Source organism: Grus americana, chromosome 6 (genome assembly GCF_028858705.1).
Source record: "Grus americana isolate bGruAme1 chromosome 6, bGruAme1.mat, whole genome shotgun sequence".
Taxonomy (NCBI): Eukaryota; Metazoa; Chordata; class Aves; order Gruiformes; family Gruidae; genus Grus; species Grus americana.
In genome coordinates, this window is record NC_072857.1 from 1,927,518 (window position 1) to 1,953,064 (window position 25,547).

The 25,547-nt window shown below is 49.7% G+C and overlaps 1 protein-coding gene across 8 annotated transcripts in view; it reads right to left on the bottom strand.

The window, feature by feature from the left end:
* Positions 1–25,547, bottom strand: part of FMNL2 (formin like 2) — a 148,348-nt gene that overhangs the window by 60,213 nt on the left and 62,588 nt on the right. For all 8 annotated transcript variants that reach the window (XM_054830190.1, XM_054830193.1, XM_054830187.1 and 5 more), the window contains exons 2-3: positions 8,902–8,985; positions 386–466 (exon numbers count right to left, since the gene is read on the bottom strand). In XM_054830190.1, coding sequence (XP_054686165.1) covers positions 386–466; positions 8,902–8,985 — 165 coding nt within the window. The remainder of the gene's footprint in view (positions 1–385; positions 467–8,901; positions 8,986–25,547) is intronic.

A 25,547-nucleotide genomic window follows, 5' to 3' on the forward strand; every position in this document is an offset into this window, starting at 1 on the left:
GGGCTCAAAACTTCAACATCCCCTTCGCACGGGTGAGAAAAGCGCCACCCGACAGAGGTTTATTCACCACCAGCACTGCCCACATGGGAAGTCAGACCTAGAGTATAGCTCGGCGATAATTTGTCAGGCTATTTATTGAAGCTAAAGTTATTAAAACAAGTTGTTTCATGTGTCGGATGGTCCTTTTCTTTGCAACATCTGTTCTCCTTTCCGAGCTGCGAAAACCGCAGCGTCTTTCCAATTTCTCTTTGCTTCTCTCTGCGGTTTGTTCCACCTCCGAGACTTTTACAGGGCCTTTCACACAAAGGCAGGAAGGAACCCAGACCCCTGGCCCATCCTCGCCGAGGAACGAGGGACGGGCGAGAGGAAACAGGACGCTCCTCACCTTCCTGGTTACAGCCGGGTCCAGATAGCCCTTCAACTTCTGGATGTATGTATGCGGAGGATTCTTCACTTGAAATCTTTCCTGCAAAGGACGGAAGAACAAACATCAGCCATTTTATAACATCTTCTATATTTACTTCCTATATATAAAAAATGCATGCATACGCATGTATATTTAAACAATATATATTTATAATATAGTTGTATATGTACATACCTTATATTCATAAATGTACCATCTGTGCATATACAATATGCATGCAAATAAAATATATTTACATGTATCTTGATATTCTGAAATGTCATATTTATATAGGATGCATAAAAATATACCTTACATATTCAGTGACAATTTTGAATTATAGTTACACAAACAAACACACACATCTGAAATAACAGGGTTTCTGCTAGGAGTACTGAGAGAAAAGAGAAGCGTTAGAAGAGCGGACGCGTGTCCATGTTTGAAAGCCATCACTGCAAAAGCCAAGGCACCTTTTTTTCCCTTGGAACAAGCCTAAACCAGACACTGCATGGTCTAGTCATGGGAGAAGTCTCATCATTTCATGGTTTGGAGTCCAGGAAAATGAACGCAAGAGTAGCATGCTAGCAATAAACTAGTAATATTTTAGCTCCATGGTATTCAACTGGATTGCCCTTGTAAGTGGCCGACCAGCTCCCAGCCCAGCCCTTACCGCAGGGTCCCATTTGCAGGGGCACCGGGCTGGCGAGGGTAGTGCCACGGGCACGAAGTGGCCACGCAGTATTTGGGCCACAGTGAGTTCAGCTCGTCCTGGTGGAGCCCCGTACGTGAACAAAGACCCGCGCTCAGGCTTTATTTCCATTCCAAAGCAGGCATGAGGCTGGCCAGCTCTCCTGGCAGTAACGATGCAGCTTTCGTTACCAGCCCTACCCAGCCATCACCAAAGGCTTGTTTATTCTACATAGATACGCCTGATCACAGCAGCATCCCTCTTCCTACATCAACACAAGGCTTGAGCACCAACACGCTCATCGTGCCTTGGGATCAGCTCCCTGCACCGTTTTTCTGCCAGCCCCGCTTGTGTGGGGAGAGCACTGGTGGTTGAGCTCGTCCCAGCCACCCACGGCTCCCGGCGATTCGGAAGGTTTCCTTCTGCGCCTGTGGCGCACGAGGGCAGAGCCGAGGGATCTCCAGCGTGGTGGGAAGCAAGCCAGCAAGTGCTACCGAGACCACTGTTAGACTTACCTGGGAAATCATGGACCAGATGCCTATCCCCGTCCCCCTGGGAAAGCCCAGGAACCACCACGCGCCTCTGCCCCCCACTAAGGATGGAGTCTTACCAACCTCAGGACACAGAGGAAGGCAGGTTCCCGTGATCGTGGGTTGTACGCGTGTACATCTCACTATCCATGCCCGCTTTCCTGCTTTCTGGCATACACCGGCAGCACGCCCGACTTCCCCTCCCCATCTCACTCACCTGCTGCTAGTCCAGTGCCACGAAATTCCCACCCGCCTTTGCCACTGGTTTCTCCCTGAAGGTTTCCCAGCGCCTAACCTTACAGGGGGCCACCTGATCTGCAATCCAGCATCGGCCACATTCAGAATTGAATTAAAGATTTTAATGACAAATAGAAGGTCTGCAAGGTTTGTATTCTGAGAGCTGCTTGATTTTTGCTTGCTTTTTTACCAGTTGCACGGCCAGCTTGAAATTTATCCTACAAAACTGCTGTGAAACACGAGTTGTTCTGCAAGGAGTATGCTGTGTCCAAACCTGTTAAGAGCATTTCCAAAAGCTCTGATACTATTTGTATCTTGGAAGAATTTTAAACTATTCTGCCCTTTCCCTTGAGGAAAGATCTCATAACAATTTCCTCCTGAAATTTCGCATTTTATAACTGATATCTGAAACCTCCCTTTATTAGGTCAGGGTGCAATTTTGACTACATTATCTGAAAGTTATTTCATAATGAATAGGACACTGCTGCCCAGTTACCAGAACGTACTGTCTGAACACCAAAAGTTGTTCCTGTTATTATCTTGCTGCTTGCTGTAAAAAAAGTAATTCATCACGGTCAGAAGGAAAAAATGAACCCAAAAGTCTGCCCTGTGGTCCACCCAGAGAGCAGACATTTCTTTCCTCTTTTACAACCGGATTTTTTTTTTCATGCACCTTCACATGGACGGGCCAAACACAGTCCTGGAGCTGGCAGTTCCTTTTTAGCTAAAAAACAGTTCAGAAAATGCAAAGTTCTTTGTTGCCAGCTCCCCTCTGGCCAAAGTGACACCAAGGGAGAGACGCATGGAGTTGCAGACAGGTTTGGAATCGGTGTGCCAAGGCTGCGTCACCCAGCTCCGCCAGCACAAGCAGAAATCACCCGCCACATCCCGAGAGGCATGCAATGGTCAGCCCTAGCATCCACCTCTCCAGAAAATAGGACCAGGAACACCCGCAGATGTTGACAAGGACATCAAAGGAAATAGAAAAAAAATTTTTAAAAGCACGTAAAATAAATCTGTTAAACGAATAAGATGTTAATATCCAAAGTACCTTAATTGCTAGCTTTATTGATGCACTTTTTACAGGACACTGTTAGGCCAGTTTCTCAGTTAGACCCACAGGCCCCTCAGGAAACTGTGGACTTTGGCTTTACAGTGGGCATAAATATAAATTACTTAGAAGTAATTTCCATCCATTAACCCATTTTAAAACTTCTTCACACTGGCAGACAGACAAAAGCCCCACTTTGCTGTAACTGAGAATCTGGCCTATTGTAGACCAGTAAAGAGTTATAGAGGTGTCTGGACCCTGGAGACCATCACCGTTTCTTATTTCCCCCCTCAAGAGGCATTACAGCATTTGAATTGAACCACGTCCTTCTCTACAAAGGTAGAAGTTTCCACTGTGCCACTTAATAACCATGCCCAAATATTAGTATTTGCACCTGCGAGTGATGGAGCGAGTGGTGGAGCACCAAGCCGAAGGTCCGCTCCTGAAGAGTGGTGGGCGACGTGAGAGCACCAGCGAGCAGCAAGCAAGGCAGAGTCCCAGACTAACGAGGCTCCGCGTTAGCTCTCGTATTTATTCCTCCCCTTTTGGGGGGTTCTCTCATGCCGATGTAGCTCTTCTGTGTTTAGTCTAATCCCCCAGAGAAGCTATTTTACTCTTACGGATTTATTTCTCTTACCAACTAATCAGCCATCATCTGGTAAAGTGACAGGAGCTTTTCCTAACTGCCAGTTTCAATATCTGGAGTCTTCAAAATGAAACGCTTGGAGAGACTCAGCGAGCACATTTAGTAGTCTGCGGTGCAGATACTATATGGTTTTGTTTGTTTTCTTAAAACCTAGCTGTAATTATGTATTTATGTAATAATCTCTACAGTGACTTCATTAAAAAAGATGCTGCTCATTACTGGATAGTGGAATTATTTGGGTTGAAGGATTTTAAAGACATTATCCATCAACAGCAGATACCAGCAATGCTCTTCTCTAACTAGTGACCAAGAACCACTTGTGGTAAACTTCAACGAGTCCTGGAAACATTTTTATAGTCCCTTAAAGTGGTTTTTCTGCTTTGGAAAGCCCCGAGGGATTAGCCTTTAAAATTGCCCTTTCCTGGCTATGATTACTGTCTCAGTTTATCCAGCTTTGACTGTTTTACATTAGAGGTTGATCCATCGCAAGCTGCAAGAACCAGGGCTCAGTGCTGTGCAGCGACGGCAGTCCGAGGCTCCCCGACGCCTCCGGGACACCCTGAACATCTGCTTGCAGCTATCGTCCTCCCAAAAAACCGATGCTCTGCCAGAACTCAGCGGGGTAGGAAGGCACGGCGCTCGTCGGACCAGTGTGACTGCAGTCTGGTATTTCGCTTGCCATGAATGCGGCACGTGACTGTGCGGGTTGGCCAGCCGCGGTCCTCTCAAGGTCCTTCTGGTCCTTCTTCTTCACTTCCCTGCAGGGACAACCACGCTGCCCGGCGAACACCCAGGCACTGCTGTTCACACGTAATCCACTTGCCTTGGATACCGTAAATAATGAATTAAAAATTGTTGCTTTTGCCTGTCTGTTCCTCCTCTCCACTGTCGACAACTTGCAATCGCTCACTGGCCAAATCTGCTTTCAAAATAAGCATTTATACGGTAAGGGGTTTAACACTACTTGAACGAGGAGGTCAGGGATTTTTACCACACACATAGAAAGTTTAAAATCCCTATTCGAGTCTCCAAACTTTGCTGAGCAAAAAGCGTAAGCCAGTGGGTGACATCACAACTGGGATGTGGTGGCCTCCCCTCCCGGTCACCCCAGGACTGGGCTGTTCAGACACAACAAAGTTAATACGTCCCGATGAAACCCATTTTATCTCCACTACGTGACTCACGTAAGCACGACCGCTATCTACAGCCCTGAAAGGAGAAAGGCGCAGACCAGCAATAACTCGACCCTGCCTTTGTCAGCCACCTAGAAAGCAAACTAACTTAATTTCCCAAGGATAAAAGGCCCTTTCTTACTTGGAAAATTGCTGAGGCTATAAGCCAGAACAACAGACAAGCAGAGAGAAGCACGTGCAAGAAGCCAGCAGCACCGGATCGGGGAGCAGTGAGATGACCTGGTCCCCAGCACCTCCCTTCAGGGTAAGAAATTATGAGAAATCAGGGGAAAAGGTTGAACGGGGGAGCACAGCACCATTCCTGTGCTGCTTTGACCTGCAGTCTCCAGAATTAGCACTTTCTTTTCCTGATGGATACCACAAAAAGGGGGCTGGGGAGCTTTCCTTCAGCTGCTGGATTTCTGCATTTCCTCTTCCATGTGATCTTACGAAGAACTCAACACATCTCTTGTTCACCCAAATCTGGAAAACGTATTAATTCTGTAACCAGGAAATTGTGGTTTTTCCAGAGATCTTTTGCTTCCAAAAATATTCAGGACATCTCTGCATTAGTGACATATGTTATTATTATTATTATTATTATTATTATTATTATTATTACCCTTGCTAACGTGTTTCATTCTTAGGATTCACATACCTTAGGTAAGCACACAGTGCATCAGACTGGGTACCCAGGCTTGTCGGAAACCCCAGCAGGCAGGCAGCAACTGCCGGGGCACATAAAGCACTCGGATGGAGAACGCTGGTGAAAGGAGGTGGACAAGCAGGGCTGGAGACCAGCGTCTCCTCCCTCCCGATGCACAACCACGTCGTAAATGTGGTGCACACCCGTACCCCATCCCGCGCAGACCTGGAGGGCAGCTCAGCCCTCGCCCCAACTGTCTGATTTTCAGTGAGCCGCCTCTCTCGGGGCCATCCAGTCGGATAAATGAAGCTGTGGGCGTCCCTACCGCCCAAATGTCCCTGAGTTCAATAAAACACTGGATTTTCTAGCCTGTATTTTACCTGCGACAGGGAAGATTCAACGCTATGCAAAACCTTTTATGCAAAGGCTCTCAAAAGAGAGCTGTAAATGGCTACTGCAGCACGTGCCAAGATACGGAAAATGCTTGTTTGAACGTTGGCAAAAAATCCATATCTCTGCTGCGAAAGGGTTATGGCACCAGATGGTGACACACAGAGCGAGGTGCCGCTTTCCAGTCACCACCCCTTCATCACATTCCTGAGGAGAGGTTTGGGGCTCACCTGAGATACTTCTGTCAAACAACAAACAGCACGGCATCCTCGCAAAGCCCTGACCCTCAGATGTTACCCTTCTCCAGGCTATCTTGAAGGCTGTCATCTCTCATCACCAGGTTTCTGTGCTCGGGCTCCCCCTCCACCATGGTGCTCGGCCAGGCAGCGAGCCCAGGTAGCCCTCTCCTCCCAGGGGAAGCCCACCCTACTCTTCAGCAGAGCTGGGGTTTCACCCGCAGAGCTGGAGGATTCTACAAATACCCCAGTGAGGATATTTTGGATGTAAATCTCATGACTTTCATCTTAGGTCTCCATCACACCTCCAGTGTCTCCAAAGGTGAGGACACGGCAATGCCCCTGCCACAATTAGCCATTAGAGGGCAACGAAGAACTTTGCAAGATGTCCCCAACTTCTCCCCTCAACATCCCTGTCCCCTCCACAACCCCTCGTGGCACGCAGCTGGACAAAGAGGCCTGGAGTACACACCAAGAGGGTGGCTAGCCCTGCCAGGGAATGGCATCCTCCTCCCTGCCTGGCTCCTGCCTCACCCCCGCTTGGCCCTCTCCAGGACGGGCAACAGGAAAATTGGTTTTGCTCTTTTTCTCCTCCTTGCACGCTAAGCTAGAGAGGTAGGGACCAATCTCTCAGGACAGCCGCAACGCCCGGGTAACTTGTGAGAGTCACAGACAAAGGAACAGAAAATGCCACGTGGGATGAGTGCCCCACAGCCAGCCCAGCAACCCTCACAACGACTCGCTAGAATGGGCACAGTCCTACTCACAGGACACCTCTTATTTCTGTATTTATGTTGTTCTTATTAGACCGGTAGCTTCCCACTTTCGTTAATCTCACTTCTGCAAAAGTGAAAATCCTTTCCGGGGCCGAACTCTCTCCCCTAATATTCTCGACATATTTCACAGACAAATGGCCAGGGTCTGCTTTACAGACTATTTAGAAAATATCCTTTCAGAGCAACCTCTGGGCCCTTTTTCCTTTCAGACATAAGTTGAAAACCAGCACAGGAGGGTCAGAAGAGTTAATATCCTCATGCCGTTACATTAGTTTACATCCTCAGTCCTTCACTAAGCAAAAACAGGCGAAAAGGGCGTAACGAGTGATACCAATAGAAAACAGCAGTCAAAATTTGCATGCACACTAAAAAACATACATTCTGCACAAAATCTATTCCTGGAAGTACTTTTAGCCACGCACCATAATTACGTGGACAGATATAAATATTTCACACCCCATCTGCTGTGCTGTGGTGCTTTTTCAGACACCTGCTTCACGCCGCTGTGATTCGGAGCGGCTGGCAAGCACCCGCCTGGGCTGCCAGGGCAGCCGGGGACCTGCGACAGATCACAGATCCGCAGCCCCTCACTGTCCTGCACGTCCCCTCGGAGGGCCAGACCCTGGAAGGGTGGCACACCGTCACCTCCCATCCCCTCTGGGATCCTCACAGCGTCGGGCTCCGCAGTGCTGGTTACAACAGTCCTGCGCTGCTGCTCTGCCTGCCCTCTCCAAGCGATGGGAAGCAGACTCATCCCAACCCAGGGGTGGACTGAGAGTTGTGCAAGGAGCTATTAAGATACTTGATTACTCCAGATTGCAAATTTCCTTTACTGCGTTTCCATCTGCTCATCCCTCCTATCTTGCTGTAGAGTTTGGGAATGAATCAGCAGCAGCTGCACGTTGCAAAGGGTGGATCTGCTCCGAGGTGGGAGTTTGCACATGGAGGCGGTGATCTAACTGCTTCTGCCAACGCGGTGCAAACAGAGCACGCAGACCCCAGCACAAAGCTCACCCTTCCATGTGCACGCTCTGAGCGTGCATGCTCTAAGCAAACATCCATGAAACAAATCACTTACAGTAGATTAAGCGATTTGTTCACTGTCTCACTAAACTGAAACTTTAAATAGCTCAATGCTTTAGGTTTTCCATATAGAAAACTCATGGAAAAAAGCAAGTAATCATTTATTCAGCTTTACTTTAAGGTATTGGATTTTATCAGAGGGTCCTCCACTGTAAATAGCTAAATAGGAAAAGTCCCACAAATCTATTTATTAAGATGTTCCTGACCTCACAGCACGACTGTACCTTCTGCCAAACTCTCATCCTCGTACCACTGTGTTTACATTTCAAGGAAACATTCTGCTTTCTCAGCCCTGGATCAATTACTTTCATTAGCAATTACTTTTGAAGTTTATCGTAAAACCTGATTTTGCTGTTGGCAAAATGCACATCCTACCTCTTGCATGCTTCACTTTCTCTAAATAATGCAGTTTCTGTCCATTTGTCACAGCAGAGCCAACCTGTTAATTGTTCTATATTGCTGCCAAGTCTGCACGCCGCAGCAGAGCCCGTACACAAAAGATGCCTCAGCATATGGTGCTGCTTAATCTGAGGTTGTTGTTCAGCCTCTGGAGACGAAGCGGAGTTGAGGCTGCATCACCATTCGCCTCTCCCTGAAGGCGACAGCTACCACCAACTGCGACAAGGGCTCGTGATGTGGAAAGCCAAATAGTCACTGGATTGAGACCGTTCGTTCCTATTATACAGGTCAAGACGGACCAAACTCAAAGCACTCGCTGAGAGGTGACTGCAGGTCAGTCCTTCGAGTCTGTGCCAGGCAAAATGGGCACCATCTTCACCGCCCAGGGAAAACGGGCACAGGGGTGATGGTAACGTTTTCAGGAAAGAAATATCGCTCTGTGGCAAAAAAGGGAATTATTACTGCAAGGCTTCTATGAGTCGTTGCCGATAATGGAGCATAAGGCCAAAGAGATGAGTGTTTGAAACTATTCAATACTTGTCCCCTGCAAGGTCCCTGTCTAAGCCCAGGGACGCTGCTGATGCAAGGCAGTTGGTGCTCTCAATGCGATGTCTGCCAAAAGCCCTCCGGACCTCCCTTACCTGGTCACAGATGAGCTCCCACTTCTTCTCGTTGTCATACTGCCGCAGCAGCCGGGCTTTGTCAGGCGGCAAGTTCATCGCATTCTGCGGAGAAAGAGAAAGCAAACGTGAGGGACCACAGAGGGCTCGGGCTCAGGCGGAGTCAGACATAAGCAAACCAAGGCAACGTGGCTGCGGTTGCTTTAATTGTTTCACGTGAATTCCCGTTGACAGGGTTATTCAGAAACATTCCCTCTAAATGCCATCTTTGGCCCCAGAAGCACCAAAGGGCTGGGCTCGGTGCTGGGCCACACTGGGATGCAGGAGGAGGTGAGCGACTGGAGCTTGGGACCAGCCACCTCCGTCCGTAGGAGCGGTTGGGGCTTCCCGGTGCCACCACGGCACGCAGCCACCTCCCACCCCAGACGGGTCCCTGTGGGGCACCCCATCCCCTCCTCCTGCCGCCTGCCCCCCCGAGCACACTCAGAAGGGACGCACGTACTCCAGTTGCGGGCTGGGGGCTGCAGAAGGACAGTTCTCTCCAAACAAGACCTTGAAATGCCATTTCATTTTATTTCGACAGCAGGACACTATTCAGGCTTTTAAATGTCACCGCATGCAACCTTATCTGGATAATACAGATCCTGAGGGAGGATTGCTGCTGCCCAGTGACGTCGTGCTACTCTCACACGTAAAGATAACGATCCCGAGAGTGAAGGACAACCTGCAGTCCCGAGCCAGAAAGCAGGGGTGAGGCAGCAAGTAGGTGATGCCTCTCGTTGCTGCCTCCTTTGACTTCAGTTCAGGTGTCCTTCCACGGGCAGTTGGCTGGGGTAGGGCAGCACGGGCTGGCTACTCGCTCCCCAGGCAGTTTTCCCAAGAGCTGTGTCTCTACGCGTGCAACATAACTGTCGTGCTTGCGCTCCCGGAGAACCCAGGAGCACCTCAAGAGTCTGGCAAACACCGCGTCTGGAGAGCCTCCCTATCAGCCCAGCAGCACGCAGCAAGGTGAAGTGGCGGAATGAAAATCCCACCAAGCACCTCTTGGTCTCAGCTCCCGTTCCCGGACTGGCAGAGTTATCCCCAGTTACCCCGTCAGGAGCATGAGCCTCTGGCAGCCCATCCCGCAGCGCCGCCGGGATGGGAGCGAAGCACGGCCGGGCCCTGCGGCACTGCACGCCTCCCGCGCCGCAGGCACTGCCCTTCTGCGTCTGATTTTACAAAGGCTGCGGGAGGCACAAAGAGAGGCCAGAACCAAAGGCTGTTAAATAATCCCGCAGCAAGCAGAAGTCAATGAACTGGCATTCAGGTACCGAATCACTCCGCTCTAGAAGCACGCATCTTCCCCACCCGTGCAACAGGCAGTTTTACAGATTGATTAAAGCAGGGTGTCCTGGGGGTCCTCAGGAACACCCCTGGGCCCGTACTCTGCCACACGGGACCCGCGCAGCCTGGGGCCCAGACCTCCTCCATTTCCTCACACAAACCCCGTCCCAGGGAAGGGAGGAGGAGGGATGGGGATAGCCCAGGCTGCCACAAACACCAGAGGAGCAGCCGTTACAATCAGCCCGGCCTGCTGATTCCCCAGTCTGCTTGTCCTGAACAGCACGCTACAAAATCAAGATTTAAGTAAGTTTCCGGACGGGGACCGCGGGTGCCGAGGGCAATCCCCGTGCCACGGGGACGGCACGTACAGCGCTGACCATGCCGACGGGCACCGCAACAACCGGGCAAGCTTTGGGGGATGAAGGGCTTTGAAGGAGAGCCGAGAAGTTAACTGGCAGCAGCTGGGCATGCATGGCAAAGCTCTCCAGCACCATTCCTGGCTGGCTGAGCGCTATGTCCCTGTCACAAAGACGAGGCTTTCCTTTCTTGTATTCCAGTGCTTGGATATGACACAGGATTACCTTCCCCTACACCTCCCCAGAGTTTTCACGCCTTGGTTACCTTGCTAAGGCACAGGCCAGGCTGACTGTCAGCCTGCTCCCAGCCCAGCTCAGCCCAGGCCTGGGGGGAGGCAGGCGCAGGGCCGGGGCTGCTCCTGTCCCAGCTCCCTCATGGCCACAGTTTCAGATTTCCGTCTCCCTGGGTTTACTTGTGCAGCCCGGGCTGGAAACCAGGAGGGCTCGGGTGTGATGCAGGAGCAGATGTGGCATTCCTGCCCGCAGGCAGCGATAGCTGCGGGGAGCCAGGGCAGAAGAGCAGAGGCTGCTGCAGCCATCTGCCTTCCCCGTGCCTGGAGGGAGCAGCCCCACGTGAGGCTCGGTGGAGGGGTCCCCCTCGCCTGAGGGCATCCCCGCCGCGCTGGTGTGATGCACCCACCACCTCCCCTCTGCCGCCGTGCCCTGCCACCTCCCTGCCCGAAACATGGGGGCACAGGCAGGAACAGTGATGCATGCCCCAAACACCATCCTTCCACATCTTCGGTGTGACAGCAAATGCCTCTCCTTACCGGGAATACCGCGGACCCCAAGGGACCCCTCTGGTGCACTGGTACCTCCTGGTCCACGCAGAACCACCGAGGGAGGCCAGGACAGCACGGGTCTCCGGTCAATCTCCCCATCTGCACGTTGCAGATGTATTTGCAATCCTCCCACAAGACCTTATCTCTCCCCATCCTGGCTGACGAGTGTCACCTGCTCCTGGGGATCCCCTCCACCACCCTGCTGCTGTGATGACTGCTCTTCCTAAAGCTTGTTTTCCATCAGATAACAAATACTCTTCCTTTTGCTCATCTGTGCTGTCATGTTGACAGTATTTATAGGCTGTGATCATATCTGCACTTGATTCTCCTCTCAGTCTCTCGCCGTGTACCTTATCAGTTCTACTTATCATTTTAATGCACTCCTTGGTATTTTTCCTGGGGCTTCTTCAAGCACCATTCCTTACCTCTGAGGATGCAAACATACTTCATCGCTACGCTAAATCTCAGGTGTAGGAAAAGCTTCACTGTTTACCTGCAATACACTCCCTGTCAAACTCTGATCTTCTTATAGCTAATCAGCTTACCCAACCAGGCTGGTGCTCGGACAAGAAACCTGCCTGGAACCCTTTGCAGAGTTCAGTCATGGCAAGAGTTCAGCACGGATGAAAGCCTGAAACAGGGAAAACAAGACCCAGGCAGCAGGTTCTGGTGATCTCATTTTGCAATGAATTAAATCTGATCTCATTCTGCAACATCAACTCCGCTCCATGTCGTTTTGCTGCACACAACCATTTCATGTATTTCAACAATTACTGCAATTTACTTGATACCCCCCATCCTGGTCCAACAGGTACAATTATTTATGAATACTTTGTGTGCAACCAGATTCAAATCCCTCCATGTAAGCAGTGGACGATTTGCACCTACTCACTTCTCAAGAAGAGATCTAAAGCAGTTTTGAAATCTGCTTGTGTGCAAGTCCATTACCATGCCATGGACAGGACCCTCTGCCAAGGCAAACCCTGGCGGGTCACCCCAGCAGCCCCTCTAGCCCATTCCTTCGTCTCTGCTGGAGTGAACTGGGAAGAAAACTACTACTTCTGCCGTCTGCTGCCCCTCTGGCCTCATCACCCGCGCGGTAAGGAGAGAATGCACTTGGACCAGGGCTTGTCACGCTGGCAGGGTCAATTTGACATTAACTTCTATGTTTTATACATAAATAAGAACAGCTTTCTTAGCAACTGGATCAAATTGCACTCATTTACTGAAAACTACCGCAAGACGCTCTCACTCACAACCTGAGCTCTCTGCTTGTCGTGCAGGTTTATTCCCCTCTCCCAATCCATGAGACATCTGCTGAATCAGATGTCCCGGTGCCCCGGAGCTCCCCGTCCTTCGGCTCCGCTCTCCTGCTGCCTCCAGGCTGGTGCCCCAGCACGCCTGACCCTCAACGTACACCTTCGCCAAGGCTGTCAGTGGCTGTACCAACCAACCCTTGCTTCTTTGTACAAAATAATGCAAGTGTAGATCATACCTTCCCTAACGCCTCGGCTAATGGTGTTCTTCAGCTGGTCCTACTGTTAACAACTGATCCCTGCTGGAAAACTAGTTTCTAAACCGTTATATTTTTATTTAAATGGGAAGCAATACATTTTCTTTATGTTTATGCATGGCACTATACCAACTGGCTTTCTGAAATCCAAGTGTGCTATATCTAATTGCATAACCTTTAGCTGTTGCATCAGTAACTGTGGCAAAGGCAGCTACTGAATTGGCTGGCTTGATCTTCCCGGTTGCAATAGTTTTGACTCTAGTCATAACTAACCAGATGCAGTAGTAGTCTGGATTTCTCGTTCTCTGTGGATCTGTGAAATGACTCACAAATGTCTCCTGGCCACTTCCAGCCCTTATGACTATGGGCTTCACACATACCAGTATTTTTTAGTTAACTACAGGTCTATGACCTGTGATTTTTCTTTCCATCTTCACCCTAATTAGAGCTCATGCTTTGAAGGCTTTTGATAGCACAGCTGTTCCACTCCCGAGACAATCTAAATCCCAGAAGGGACGGCCCCACTCTCTCTCTCCTCTCCTGCCTGTGTCCCCACGCAGGTTGTCCCTTACTGTCCACCAGCACTTACGCAGCTGGAGGCCCTTTGCCAGCAGAGCAGACTTCCATCGGCTCAGGAAGAACTGCACCTTTATACCGGATACCCATCTTCCATTAGGATCCCACCTTGGGTCATAAAAGACCATTTCTTTTAGTGGCAACAGCAGTTGAAGCAGCCCCTCTGTCTTGTACCCCACTGCTCTGCATGCTCATCCTCATCCCCATCCCTGGCTGGCCCCGCGCACACGCCTGCACGGCTCATACTGAACGCAATTCGGATTAAAAATAATCATTTCTGGTCAAGCCGGTTTTAATTCAAGTCAGTGCCATGAGTCTGACAAGCTGCACGGTGGCACAAGCTGAGAGGCTGCCGGGGCCATGCCACAGCTCCTGCACCGGTCTGCATAGCAGCCATGGTACAACCTCCCTGTCCTTGGGATTTTGCCTCTCGCACGCTGTCACTACCCCGGGTCACGCCGGTCCTGGCCGAGCACCTGCGCCCAGGTGAGCTCTGCAGCGCTGCTCCACTCCCTCCTCCCGCAGATTCACTGCCTTAGGAAATTAGTCCCACCTTCCTCACCATACCGCACGTTTCCACTACGTCACACCGCTTCTAGGACTGAAGAGAGGAAAAAAAAGCAAGCCTGTAGCACGTCATCCTGCCTCGATGTCTGCGAGGCAATAGGAAATCAGTGCACACTGCTGCTTTACAGCCTCTGAGTGAGGTTTCCGACTCCTCAGAAACACCTAAAAACACAAATCTGGAGCACTGCACTCAAAAGTAACTGCAGCTAGATCCTACACGGCATCGTGCTGTCTGCAAGGGCCCGTTTCCAATCATATTTTGGCTCCAGAAACACATAACTTCTCTTTTTCCCCACAAATTCCAAAGTTATTCATGTCTACTGCTACGTGCCAAACAATATAGGTAAGGTTTCCATTCCGTTTGCTCTGGGTTGGCATTATAAAGCTAGAACTTAAATTAATCACAGTAGCAGATGGAAAACTGGGGGAAATACTAGCAGACCTACAAAATATTAAATTGCCTAAGAGTTAAAAATAAAACCAACAGCACATCAAGGAAATATATGTATTTTTAACCTATGAAACAAAGTCCAGCTCCATCCAAACTGGCAGCCCCGACAGCGTCTCCGAAGCACGGGGCCAGATGACTCGGTAACAGCACTGTGTACCAGGACGCGTCGAGATTTAGCCTCATCCCGAGGAGATGACTTCACCCGTCTCAGTGTGACAGCGAGAGCAGCGGTCCAGCACAGGGCAGGAAAACATCGTTTCCCACGTGGCAGTGTTATCTTCTGGCTGCAAGCAGCCGTTGGAAAGCAGGACGCTAGTGCAGGTATCTCAGCTTGGCGCTTCACATGCTACCCCCAAAAAGAGAAGAGTGACTGTAAGCACTGCTTTGTCGCTGAGAGCCGAACTCCTCCGTAACTCAAGGTAAAAGCTGTGGGTTGCACTTAGCTGTCCTGTTCAAAACCAAATTTTGTGTAGTCTACTATGACTGGCTGGCTTATTGTAACCTTCCTACCTCTGTCCTCCAGAAGTCTCCATAGAAAAGCAGATTCGAATCAGGTTTTGAGGCAACAGAGCATCTGACTTTACTACAGAAACTGTGTAGCCTCCATTTCCACTTCTTCGGCATTAAAGTCTCTTTTTGTAGACCGATTTGCAAAAGTTGGGCAACACCACGATGGCGCTCGGCTTTGCCCTCGGCCTTGAACCTGGCCCTTGAGGATCCACACGCCGTCCTCTTCCAAGGAAAAGGGGGGCACCAGCTCAACCCACAGCGTCACGGGTGGCCACGGGGCAGAGCGCTCCCGCAGCACCACGTGTTATCAGCATTATCCAGAGAATAAAATAGTAGCCCATGCGCTGCACGGGGATAAAGTGCCCAACTGGCTGAGTTAATTCACGTTACAGAAATATCAAAACGTTCAGCAGCGTTTGTGGTTTCGCTAAGGAAAGGACGGGCACATCACTACAGGTCTGAACTGCAGACCAGGTCACCAACTGCACCAGCGCCGCACGCGAGAAGCTGGTGGTGGGATGACTGAGCTGTATTTTTCCTAACTTATTCCTCATTTTAATGAGAATTAAAAGCCTCAATGTTTTGGAAAACAAGTGTAGCAGCCACTTGACTGACTCAAAAGCATAAGCATTGCTAATTAATAGCATTAAGCTATTGCTCTTTCTTATTAATCTTATCATCTTTAAGTCTAAATCCCTTTTATTTATGAATCACGACATTAATGTGCTAGCAACAAACACAGCAGAGTCCTCCTGATCCATTTATTCCTGTGAACGGCCCTGCATGCGTTAGTACCACAAGTGGAGCACGTGTACGCCTAAACCATGAGATGTTTCCCCCAGCCTACTGCTGTCAGCTGGATGGGGATGGGAAAAGCCAGCCCTGCATCACTGCAGGCGTCGGTACGGCAGCACAGCTCAGCCGGCAAGGCAAGATGAGGCGAGTCAGCCAATGCTTCAAACTTCAGAGCTGGAGGAAGGCAAAATGTAAAATCTAAGATGTGGCAGAGTAGCTTGTATACCCAAAACCTAATTCCCAGCTCGCTTTCTCCTCCCGTGCTTCCTCTGATTGGGATTATTCCTGATGTGCACTACCTCCAGAGAGACAGAAAAACAAACCGGGGTAGATTTTGGCTTCATAACAGCATTGATGAAAAAGATCAGGGCTTTAATAAGAATATAATATTCTTGGCCCTTGTAAATTAGATTCAGATTTACATACCGACATCAAAGCTCTGCTCATTACTCCAGAAACTGCAAACTTCAAGGACCCCCTATGCTCACCTGGAATTTCCTAATCTGAGCTTATTCTCTGGCTCATCAGTTAAACTTCTCAATTCCTCGCAGAGTTTCATAACAGCCACCTCTATTGCATTTGGCCTCCAGCTCTCCTGGGTTTATCTCCACTGTCTCCACCATGATGAGCTGCAATCTTCATTTTTTCTGCATTACAGTCAGGGCTGGTTTAAGGCGCAGCCTGAACTATTTTAAGCTTTTATTAATATCTAGTGAGTTCTTACAAAGTAAATCCAAAATTGGTTCATAAGTCAAGTCCATACCTCCCACCTTTGTAAAACTGAGAAAGAGCAGCCCCCTTCCCTGGCTGGAGCAGGCCTGAGAAGGAAATGCCGGGTCCTGAGTGGATCCAGGTTTACTTCTTGGCACTCTGAGGTGCCTACATCTTCCCAGAAACCAGGATCCAAAAGTAACCAAATTCCAAAAATAATAAAAAGAGAATGGGAAGCAACATAACACACAGTTCAGATCTGTTCATGTATATTCATGAAGACATTGACATTGTCACCCTCCGTTGTCAGATACGTATGATTCCCGAGTTTGAAAATGTTCCTTCACATTTTCTAAATTTAGTCAGTGTGAGAAGAAACCAGTTTATAATGGTACAAAGAGACAAACTCTTTAATGAACAGAGGATGCACAGGCAGCAGCAGCAAGCCAGGGTTTTGTACACATCCTTCAAGGCTTGAGCGATGAAGGATGGCTCGTGCCCATGCAGCTCTCATCCTCTGCTGGGATAACCAACTCCAGAGGAGACACTGGCTGGTCCGTGTTGACTCGGGGACATGCAGTCGTCACAAGCGAGAACTCCCTACTCATCTCACTCACTTAAGTTACTTCTAATCTGAGGTCTACTAAAGGTCTACAACATCTAAAGCCTCGGTGCGGCATTTTTCATCTCAAAACACTTCTCAAACAAACACAGACCACCCAACGCTGCAATGCAGGTGGCTGGTGGCAGTCGGGTCTGTTTAGCCTGGGGTAAATCTCCGTTAAGAACTAGACCCCAGCCCCAAACTCGCCTCGCTTGCCGTCGCTGGAGAAGGGCAGCTCGCAGCACTGCCGTACCACGTTGCCCAGGAGGAAACCAACCCCCTCATCCCATCCCTCACTTTGCCCCTAACCCTGAACTTTTCTGTGTAAGAAAGAAAAAAGTCTATTGCTAACTTCTATAGCTGCCTACTAAAACAACCCTCAATATTTTGGTACAGTATTAAAATTTAAATCCAGGACCTGGCCCATAAAAGAGCCCTTAATACTCTTCTTTGCAATTTTCTGTGCTACTTAACTTCTCAGTCCTGCTATGGTGTGTTTATTTAGGAAAGCTAGAGGCAAGTGAAGCAATCTCAAAGTTCGTTGACTTTATGAGGAATCCAAGCTAGGCTAAAATTAAATGTACTTATTGTTCTAATCCGTCTTTTTTTCTTTTTTCTTCTTTTTTTTTTTTTTTATTAAGCTGGTCTTTGATCTAAAAATACCAATGCTCTCACTGCACGAGTCCTTTCTCCTTCTAAACACACCCTGGCTCTGCAGGGAGCAGGATCAGACTTGCCAGCATGAGGTGACTTGCCGAGGGCTGCAGCGTCCCTGCTCAGAGGACACGGTGGGCATCACAGCCCGGGGCTGCGGCGGGGACACTCGCACGGAGCTCATCCTCGGCAACACGACTGGAAAAAAACAAGGCAAATTCTTTAGCTCTGGGTCCGTGATTCCCCACGTACGTCTCAGTGGGCCTGACCAGGTCGTCCAATAACGTCTACTTTTCACATTGAAGAGGAAAGCTGGGATCCGGAAAACTGCTATGAGGACCTGCAGTTCCCCAGCAGACAAGGAAGGACTAAACTATCCAGAAATCCAGCGGCTGGGAAGGGTAAATACTTCTTGGGAGGTCCGTCACCTCCTGGGTGTTTACAGACCAGCGGCCCCGCTAGCAGCAGTTCTGCTGGCAGCACATCAGCCCTGAATGCTGACGGAGCACGGCCCGGAGATGGTCCCAGCGACAGAGCTGAGGGGTCCCTGCCCCACGCAGTGGTGGACAACGTCCACGTGCCAGGCTGATGCTCAGACGCCACGAAGCTTGTTTCGATGCCGGTGTTTTACCAAGACTGTGGTTCTCCATGACTTCCCTGAGCCCCTCCATGTCTGGTCACACTCGTCACCCCTCCTCTGAGCTTCCACATGCTCCCGCTCTTCACTTTGCTTCTCTGCTTTGTTTTATCAGCATTATCGTTCACAGGTTTATAATAAATTAGCATTTAACTTCAAAGCCCTTCACAGAGGTTAATCCCCACACATATAAATACTTGCACGGGCATTGTACCGATGAAAGCACCAACTCAGAGATGTTTAAAACTGCTGTGCACGATGCTGCAGGTGCCAGTGGGAATCCTGGCCTTTCCCCCTGCCGCTCTGGGCTCGTCCCCATGCAGACACAGCCACAGTCATGTCCTGGGTCAAACCCCCTCCGCCTCCGCGTGGGAGCACCCCACAAGCGGGGTGTCGCTGGGCTGTCACGACGTGCCTGACGCCGCTGCTGAAATTTCATCTGGGAAATCTCTCCAAGGTTTTGGTGGCCAAGGACGGCTGCTGCTACCACAGAGCTGTTTGTTCCTTTCAAAAATTCAGACTCAGCCTAATACGTCTCACATTTTGGAAAAGCTGAAACCTCATTAATTCACCACTGAAAAATAGTTTCATGCTACAAAAGCTTCAAAGCCCAACTCACCACTGACTCACCCGGCCTGGAAGATTGCTCCAAGCAAGCCCCGCGGCTTTACTAAATAATTCAAAGGCACTTGCTACTGATAAGGCAAACCACAAAATCCAAAATTAAAGCTGTTTTAGTGAAATGTCTGAGAAAGTGTCTTCCAAAGAACCAAAATACATACGCCAAAGGCTGCGCTTGGACTGGCACAGATTGTGGTCACTGCACGATCCAGCCGCTCGGGGTGAGAGGTGCCCTCACCGCGGGGCAGCCGACCACGGCACCAGGCACTCACCCGGCTGCAGGACGCTGCAGGACAGGGAAAGGGGGGAAGACATACAGACAAGGGTTTTCAGCGATTTTTACATCTTGTCCAATCCTGCGCTGGCACGCGGCAGTACAGACAGAAGGGTGAAGGCTGAGCATCCCAACGATTATCCCGAATATGCTGATGGGTTTCAGTTATTCTCTTATTTTATCCAGATCTTGTTGGGAAAAAAGCTTTACTGTAAATCAGAGGATCCCATCCCCTCGTGACATGGTTCACTACAAACCCTATGGAAATAAGAGCAAATGTTGCAGAGCTACCTGTGTAACTGAACTGCTGTTCATCAATCACTGTTGAAAAGAAAAATTAGAATAAAGGGCAGCGGCACCTATCAGTGGCTGCCAAAACCCATCTGCCATCTGTGCACGCAAGGCGACTGCGGGATCTCGGCATAAAAGCAGCTGCAAAGAACAGTCTGTTCAAAGGCCACGTTCCTTCCAAAGGTGTAAATCTCATCTGCGAAATAAAGCGCTGCTACGTAACAGCCCCTTGACTTCCAGAGGTGGAGTCAGCCCCGAGCACCCCGCGGGAAAAGCTGTGGGGGCGAGGGGATGCCTTGGGGCAGGAGCCAACCCCCATGGCCCGCCAGCAAGGCAACGAAGCGAGAGGGATGCAGGATGCTACCCGCACGCATCCCAAACACTCTGGAGCACTGGTTTACATTACATCCCTGAGGACGAGAGAAGTGGTTTGCAGAGGGCGGGTGTAACGCAATACCGACCTCCCCTCCCGCACGCAGGACTCCTGCCTTCCCCACCACCTACGGCGATGACCTGCTCACTGACAGGCTCCAAAGCCAACCTTCTTGGGGAAAAGCGGAAAACCTCCCCGGTGAAAGCCCGGGAAAGCAGCAGTCCTGCTTTTTCAGCGGAGATGGGTTCAATGGCAAAGCCCACGCTGCCCGGCGGGTGCGGGGGGAACGCTGTCCCCACACATTCCAGGGCAAGCCGCTGCCCAGAAACTCCTCAACTTAGCGCTGGGCCTGCACTAAAGACATCTGGCAAAAATACACTCCAGCATCACTGAAGATTCTTCCCGGAAAAAATACAGTGGAAGTTGCACTTTGGAGTTAGACGACAAAACTAAGAAAAAGTGGGGTTTGTGTTATCACATGAACTTTCTTTTCCCTCTATTGCCCTTGTAATATCACTCTACTGAACGCCTATATTGGAAGGAAAAACATAGATATTTCTGCCAGGAATCCACAAGAATGTTTCTAAAACACAAAAGAGCTTTTATTTTTCACATTAGTGTACATTAAATGAAAAAGAAAGCACTCTTTCTCAGCCTACCATTTTAAGAATATGTATCACACTGAAGATCGTAATTGCACAGCCAGATTCGCACGGTAGCACAACTAACAGAGCCTGAATTCAGTGAAAGCTCGACCAGTGTCATATATATGAATGCTTTTCCCCTGTATACACACACGCATAAAAATACGTGTAATTTTGTTCAGAGTCCAACAGAGAGGCTGCTTGCCCATCCCAGCCCATCCTTCTGCTCCTGCTAAAGTTGATAAACATTTAAAACAGACAATGAATAATAAAAGCAAATAAAACCCACACGGCCACTGCGTTTTAGTCCTAGGACACAGAGGAAAGCGTGTAGGCTGGCAGCTGCCCTGATTGATGTTGGTCTAGAAACAAAATCTTCATTTGAATAATATTAAGGGCCCGAATAAACCAAGAAAAATAAATGAACTCAGGGATAAAAAGCCTGGCCTCTGTCCCGGTCCCAGGTTTTATGTCTCCGACGGATGTCAGCACGAGCCCTCCTTGCAAAACCACGTCTCAGACAAAACTCCTCTGCTTCTGAAGCAGACGTGAACTCACTGACCAGGTGCTCCGAGGTCACTGCGGCAAAAGAAGCCTTCGGTGCCTATTTTTCATCCTCCCTGTAAGAGCTGAGCTCTCCTCCTGCCCCAGAGTCCTCCCGTACTGCCAGCGAGTGCGGGGCTCTGTGGCTTCACGCTGCCCAGAAGGGAGCAGAGAAGTGACAAGCACTTCTTAAAAACTGCAAATTATTTACGTCCCTCTCTTCTGCACTCGAGTACCTGCTGAACAATGAAAGGAATTTACCTGAAAGTTTGTTACAGGTAGAAATGCAAACACAAGAAAGGGCTCTCATATGCCAAGCTTCAATCCCAAGGGAATTTTTAAAGGCAAGTTACAAACTTTGGTTTATATTGGAACTACGTACAGGTCTAACTGCTGCAGGCACCGCCGCAACCCAAGAGAAGAGGTGCACGGGAAGCCAAAGTAAACCACAGACGTGTGGCTTTCTAGCCATAATGAGAAATACTTCTTACAGCAAGACTGCTTTGTCTTTTCCTCCGTTATACCTGACCCCAAGGCTCCCTTACGATGTGTCTGCTTGGGCTGACAATAACAGAGGCAGTAACAATGTACGGCACACAAGCGCACACATATACGCATGCACGTTACATGACTAATTTGAAGTGCCTAAAAGTTAGGCGTCTTCAAACTACCAGCCCCGATATTTGCTGTTCCACCAGTCACATTTTCATGTAACCTTCATGAAGTTTTTTTTTTTTCCATTGCCTTCCGGCGTTCAAGTGTCAGGCTCCGAGTATTTGCCAAGTATGAGGCGTGGGGATCTGACAGAACAATCACACCTGGCCGCTGAGCAAACACCTCTGTCTTTGCTGCCTTTGTTCCCTTCCTAGAACACCCGTCCGTGGTGGGCACCGCCTGCCTTTGCCGTGTCCTAATCCCGAATGTGCCCATGTGTCTCGCCTGGGCAGCCCTCGCCGGCAAGCTCCCGCTGCCTCCTCCTCATCCTCCCTGCTCGAGATGGACATTATACAGCACTACAGATGTCAAACTGAACAACACATTAGTGTTTACGTAGCGCACGCCCTGCCAGACAACTTGGCATGAAATATAAATGAAGAGTTGCTGCAAGCGGGGAAATGGCCTCAAGCGCTGCGCACAGGTTTGCTGAAACGCTGACTTGCTGCGTGCGGCTCCTTGCACGAGGGCGCAGGCAACGCTGTCCTAATGCAACCACAACAGCGCACGTGTGCTGCCGAAATATTCCCCTGCCTCTCGCAGAACCAGAATTCACTGTCGTGACCCAGTCACAGCACGTTGTTTTGTACTAAACCAACCGAAGGTGCACTGGGAACTCAGACACGTGCGTTACATCATTTTTTCTACAAGTATTTATTGCCACACTAATAGCTCCCGTAGCAGGCAAGCAGAGTTCACACAGTGACCCAAGATGCCACAAAGCCACCAGCTCTTTGGTTAAGTAAGTGAATTTTCACAAGTGTAAACTTGCCTCGCTCATCCCGCGTGGGTTTTAACCCGCAGCCTCAGGATGCTCTGCTCTGCTCTTCTCAGTGTCAGCAGCGTTAAGGACCAGCGTGGACACAGCTGCCCACCCCACCCCACCCCAGCAGTGCTCATTTGTTCTCCTTCCCGAAATCTGGGACCAAAGACGGGCGGTGTGGCACGCTGAGCTGGCCGTACTGTACCGAGAGGGTCGTACCCTTCCGGAAACCCTGCTGAGCTCCCAGGCACGGGACAAACCCCTCCTCGGAAAAGCTCTGCTTTGGGAAACATGCTTTGGTTATTCTTTAAAGCGTTTTAACTGCCGCCATCCCAAAACTGTTCCTAAAGGTAGATGCTAGACCAATAAATGTTTGAACAGTCCCATAAAAGCTTCTACTAGGTTACTTTTTCCAAATAAAGCCCTAACCGCATTTTCTGGGCTCCTGCTTATGATCAGCACGCTGAAGTTTCCAGCGCGCACCAGAGTCACTGACACTTCATGAACCTCAGCTTTCTTTGCACGGTTTCTAATTCACTTCTAATAAACTTTCACAGTAAGTCCTCAAGTCGTCTATGACACACATTACCTAATGCCACGCTCAGACATGACCCGAATAACGTGTTGTTAATGCAGAGACTTGTGCGCTACAGTTAACTCGCTTAAAACGCGTATGTTGGAAAATGATGAGGCAATTCTGGATGCTGTTTTTAATCTCTGTAAGAAGATTAATACCAAATTTCTGGAAACTTCTCGTCTGCACCACGTACATGGATACCTATACGCAGAAATACAGAGCTAGGTACAAACAGCTAAAAGTGCTTTGTGTATTCAGCCAGGGCTTAACTCTGTGCAGGTGCTGTACACAAGTTAAATCCACGGCACACCCACTGCAATGGATAGATTTCTTCTTTTGGTTTTCTGTTCTTAGCTGCTCTCCTTACTGCAGGACAAAAGTTATCATCTGATTCCTCATTGATAGGGTGTGCCAGGACACAAGGAGAAAAGTCACTGCCCCACGGGCTGCTCCAACGCACCGGCTGGCGGATTCCTCTCTAGCTCCAGTCATGCTCCCAGGGTCGTCTTTCTTACTGATTCCCACAGGATTCCTCACCTGATGATAACACGTGTTACCATCACACACAATGGCCTCTGTTTACCCACAAATATGTTTCTAATTTAATCTTTTCATCTTAGAGATACGTCACCTGCTCACCCTCCAAGATAGCCACCTCGTGATTTTCCCTGTGCATGAAGACTGTAAACAGAGGAAACTTGTATTTCATCAAAAATCCCTTGGATTATGTTTATAAACTATAGAGCAACCAGAAACGGGACAGAACTGCAACGCTGCACGCTTACATGTCCTGCCTGGAGCACACCAAGGATGCTGCAAGGGCAGGATTCAATTGCCTAACTACTGGTGTGTCTCTGGCGATGCCTCTTAGGGACATCCTGGAGTTCCCCAGCCGGGGTGGGCAGGTAGGAAACAGGACTCCCTGTGCACCCGTGGAGCAGGAGCTGGAAGCCAAGCAGGTTACCCACAGTGCTTAAAAAGACGTTTAGGTGACCAAACCTCTGAATTGTCCTAAAACCCCTCCCTCACTGCCAAAGAGATGGAGAAAATCCACCGGTGTTCGCAAAATTCAGGTCATATTGACATTAGAATATATACCCATTTTAGCATTGTCTAGCTTATGCTCTGCAAGCTGCCTCCTACTTGACCATGAACGTCTCTGCCTGAGTTAATCATAATACTTCCCATTTAACCGGGGAAGAAGCTGTAAAGCCTACGCTCCGATCCAAAGCACACGGATTCAGCAATCCTTCCCGCTGCTGCAGCGCAGGAGCACAGAGCGGCAGCCCGGCTGGTGCGAGCCCTCGGTGCAGAGCTCAGCGCTCGGCGAAGGCCAGCACCTACCACCCGAGCCGCGGTACAAACTGATCACCTTCCCTTCGCGAGGATGGAGCCACAGGTGAGCCTCATCTGGGCTCCCTACAGCACGTGGCAATGCTACCAGCTCCCGACGTCACCTGGAAAAGCTCTTTCCCTGCAAGCTCCAGCAAGCACCACAGCTCTGCTCCTCCAGGCTCCAGCTCTGGCAACGGGACAGCATCAGTTCACACCGGCTCAAAATCTGACCCACTGCGTTGTAAGCCGTTCGTGCTTTGCAGTGAAAAATTAAATCAGGTTAACAGTGAGCAGGAGGCGGTTGCACAACCATCCAGACAGGACGTCCTGGGAGAACCAGACTGGGTTTCCTGGGAAATACTCTCATGCAAACAGCAAATACCTCACCTCTATGCAAGAAAGCTCAAAGCGCACAGCTCTCCCAGGCCCCTCCTATCATTCTCTTTTTATGACCTTGACACTGTAAATATCAACAAAGGAAGAGGGGAGAAGGAAAAAAAAAAGGATGCTAAGTTATCTAATGCCTTTCCAGAGGGCTCTGCTGCTCTTTAAGAGCCCCAAATTAAGCGATAATGCTCTTCTGATTAACCCCATAAACAAGGGAAGGCCGTTGGCAGAGGTTTTTAGGTGTCTCTAAACCTGAGGACGGGGAAGGAAGGAAGGAGGAGGGTGACGGGCTGCTCCATGCCTGCCCACCCTTGCTGCTCCCCAGCCCAGGGAGGGCAGCTGCCTCCTGAGCACTTGCTGAAGTGCCGCCCTGCTAGGCTGGCTCAGGAAACTGCTGGAAAACCAAAAGCACTGCCCGTTTCCTTTATACAAGGGTTTGGATTTATTTAAGCAGTGACCATACCAATAGGTGAACCCTCGCAACCTCAATGGGGCGCAGCAGGAGCTGCCAAGGCAGGGCGAAGCAGAATGCCTGCGGGGGTTTATTGATGTGCATGGGCACAGATCTTCATGGGCAACATCTTCAGATGCTGCTTGACAGCAAGTAACACCCCGTTACCTTGCCTAATTCAGACTTCTCCTTTAGGATGGGGCTTTAGTTCA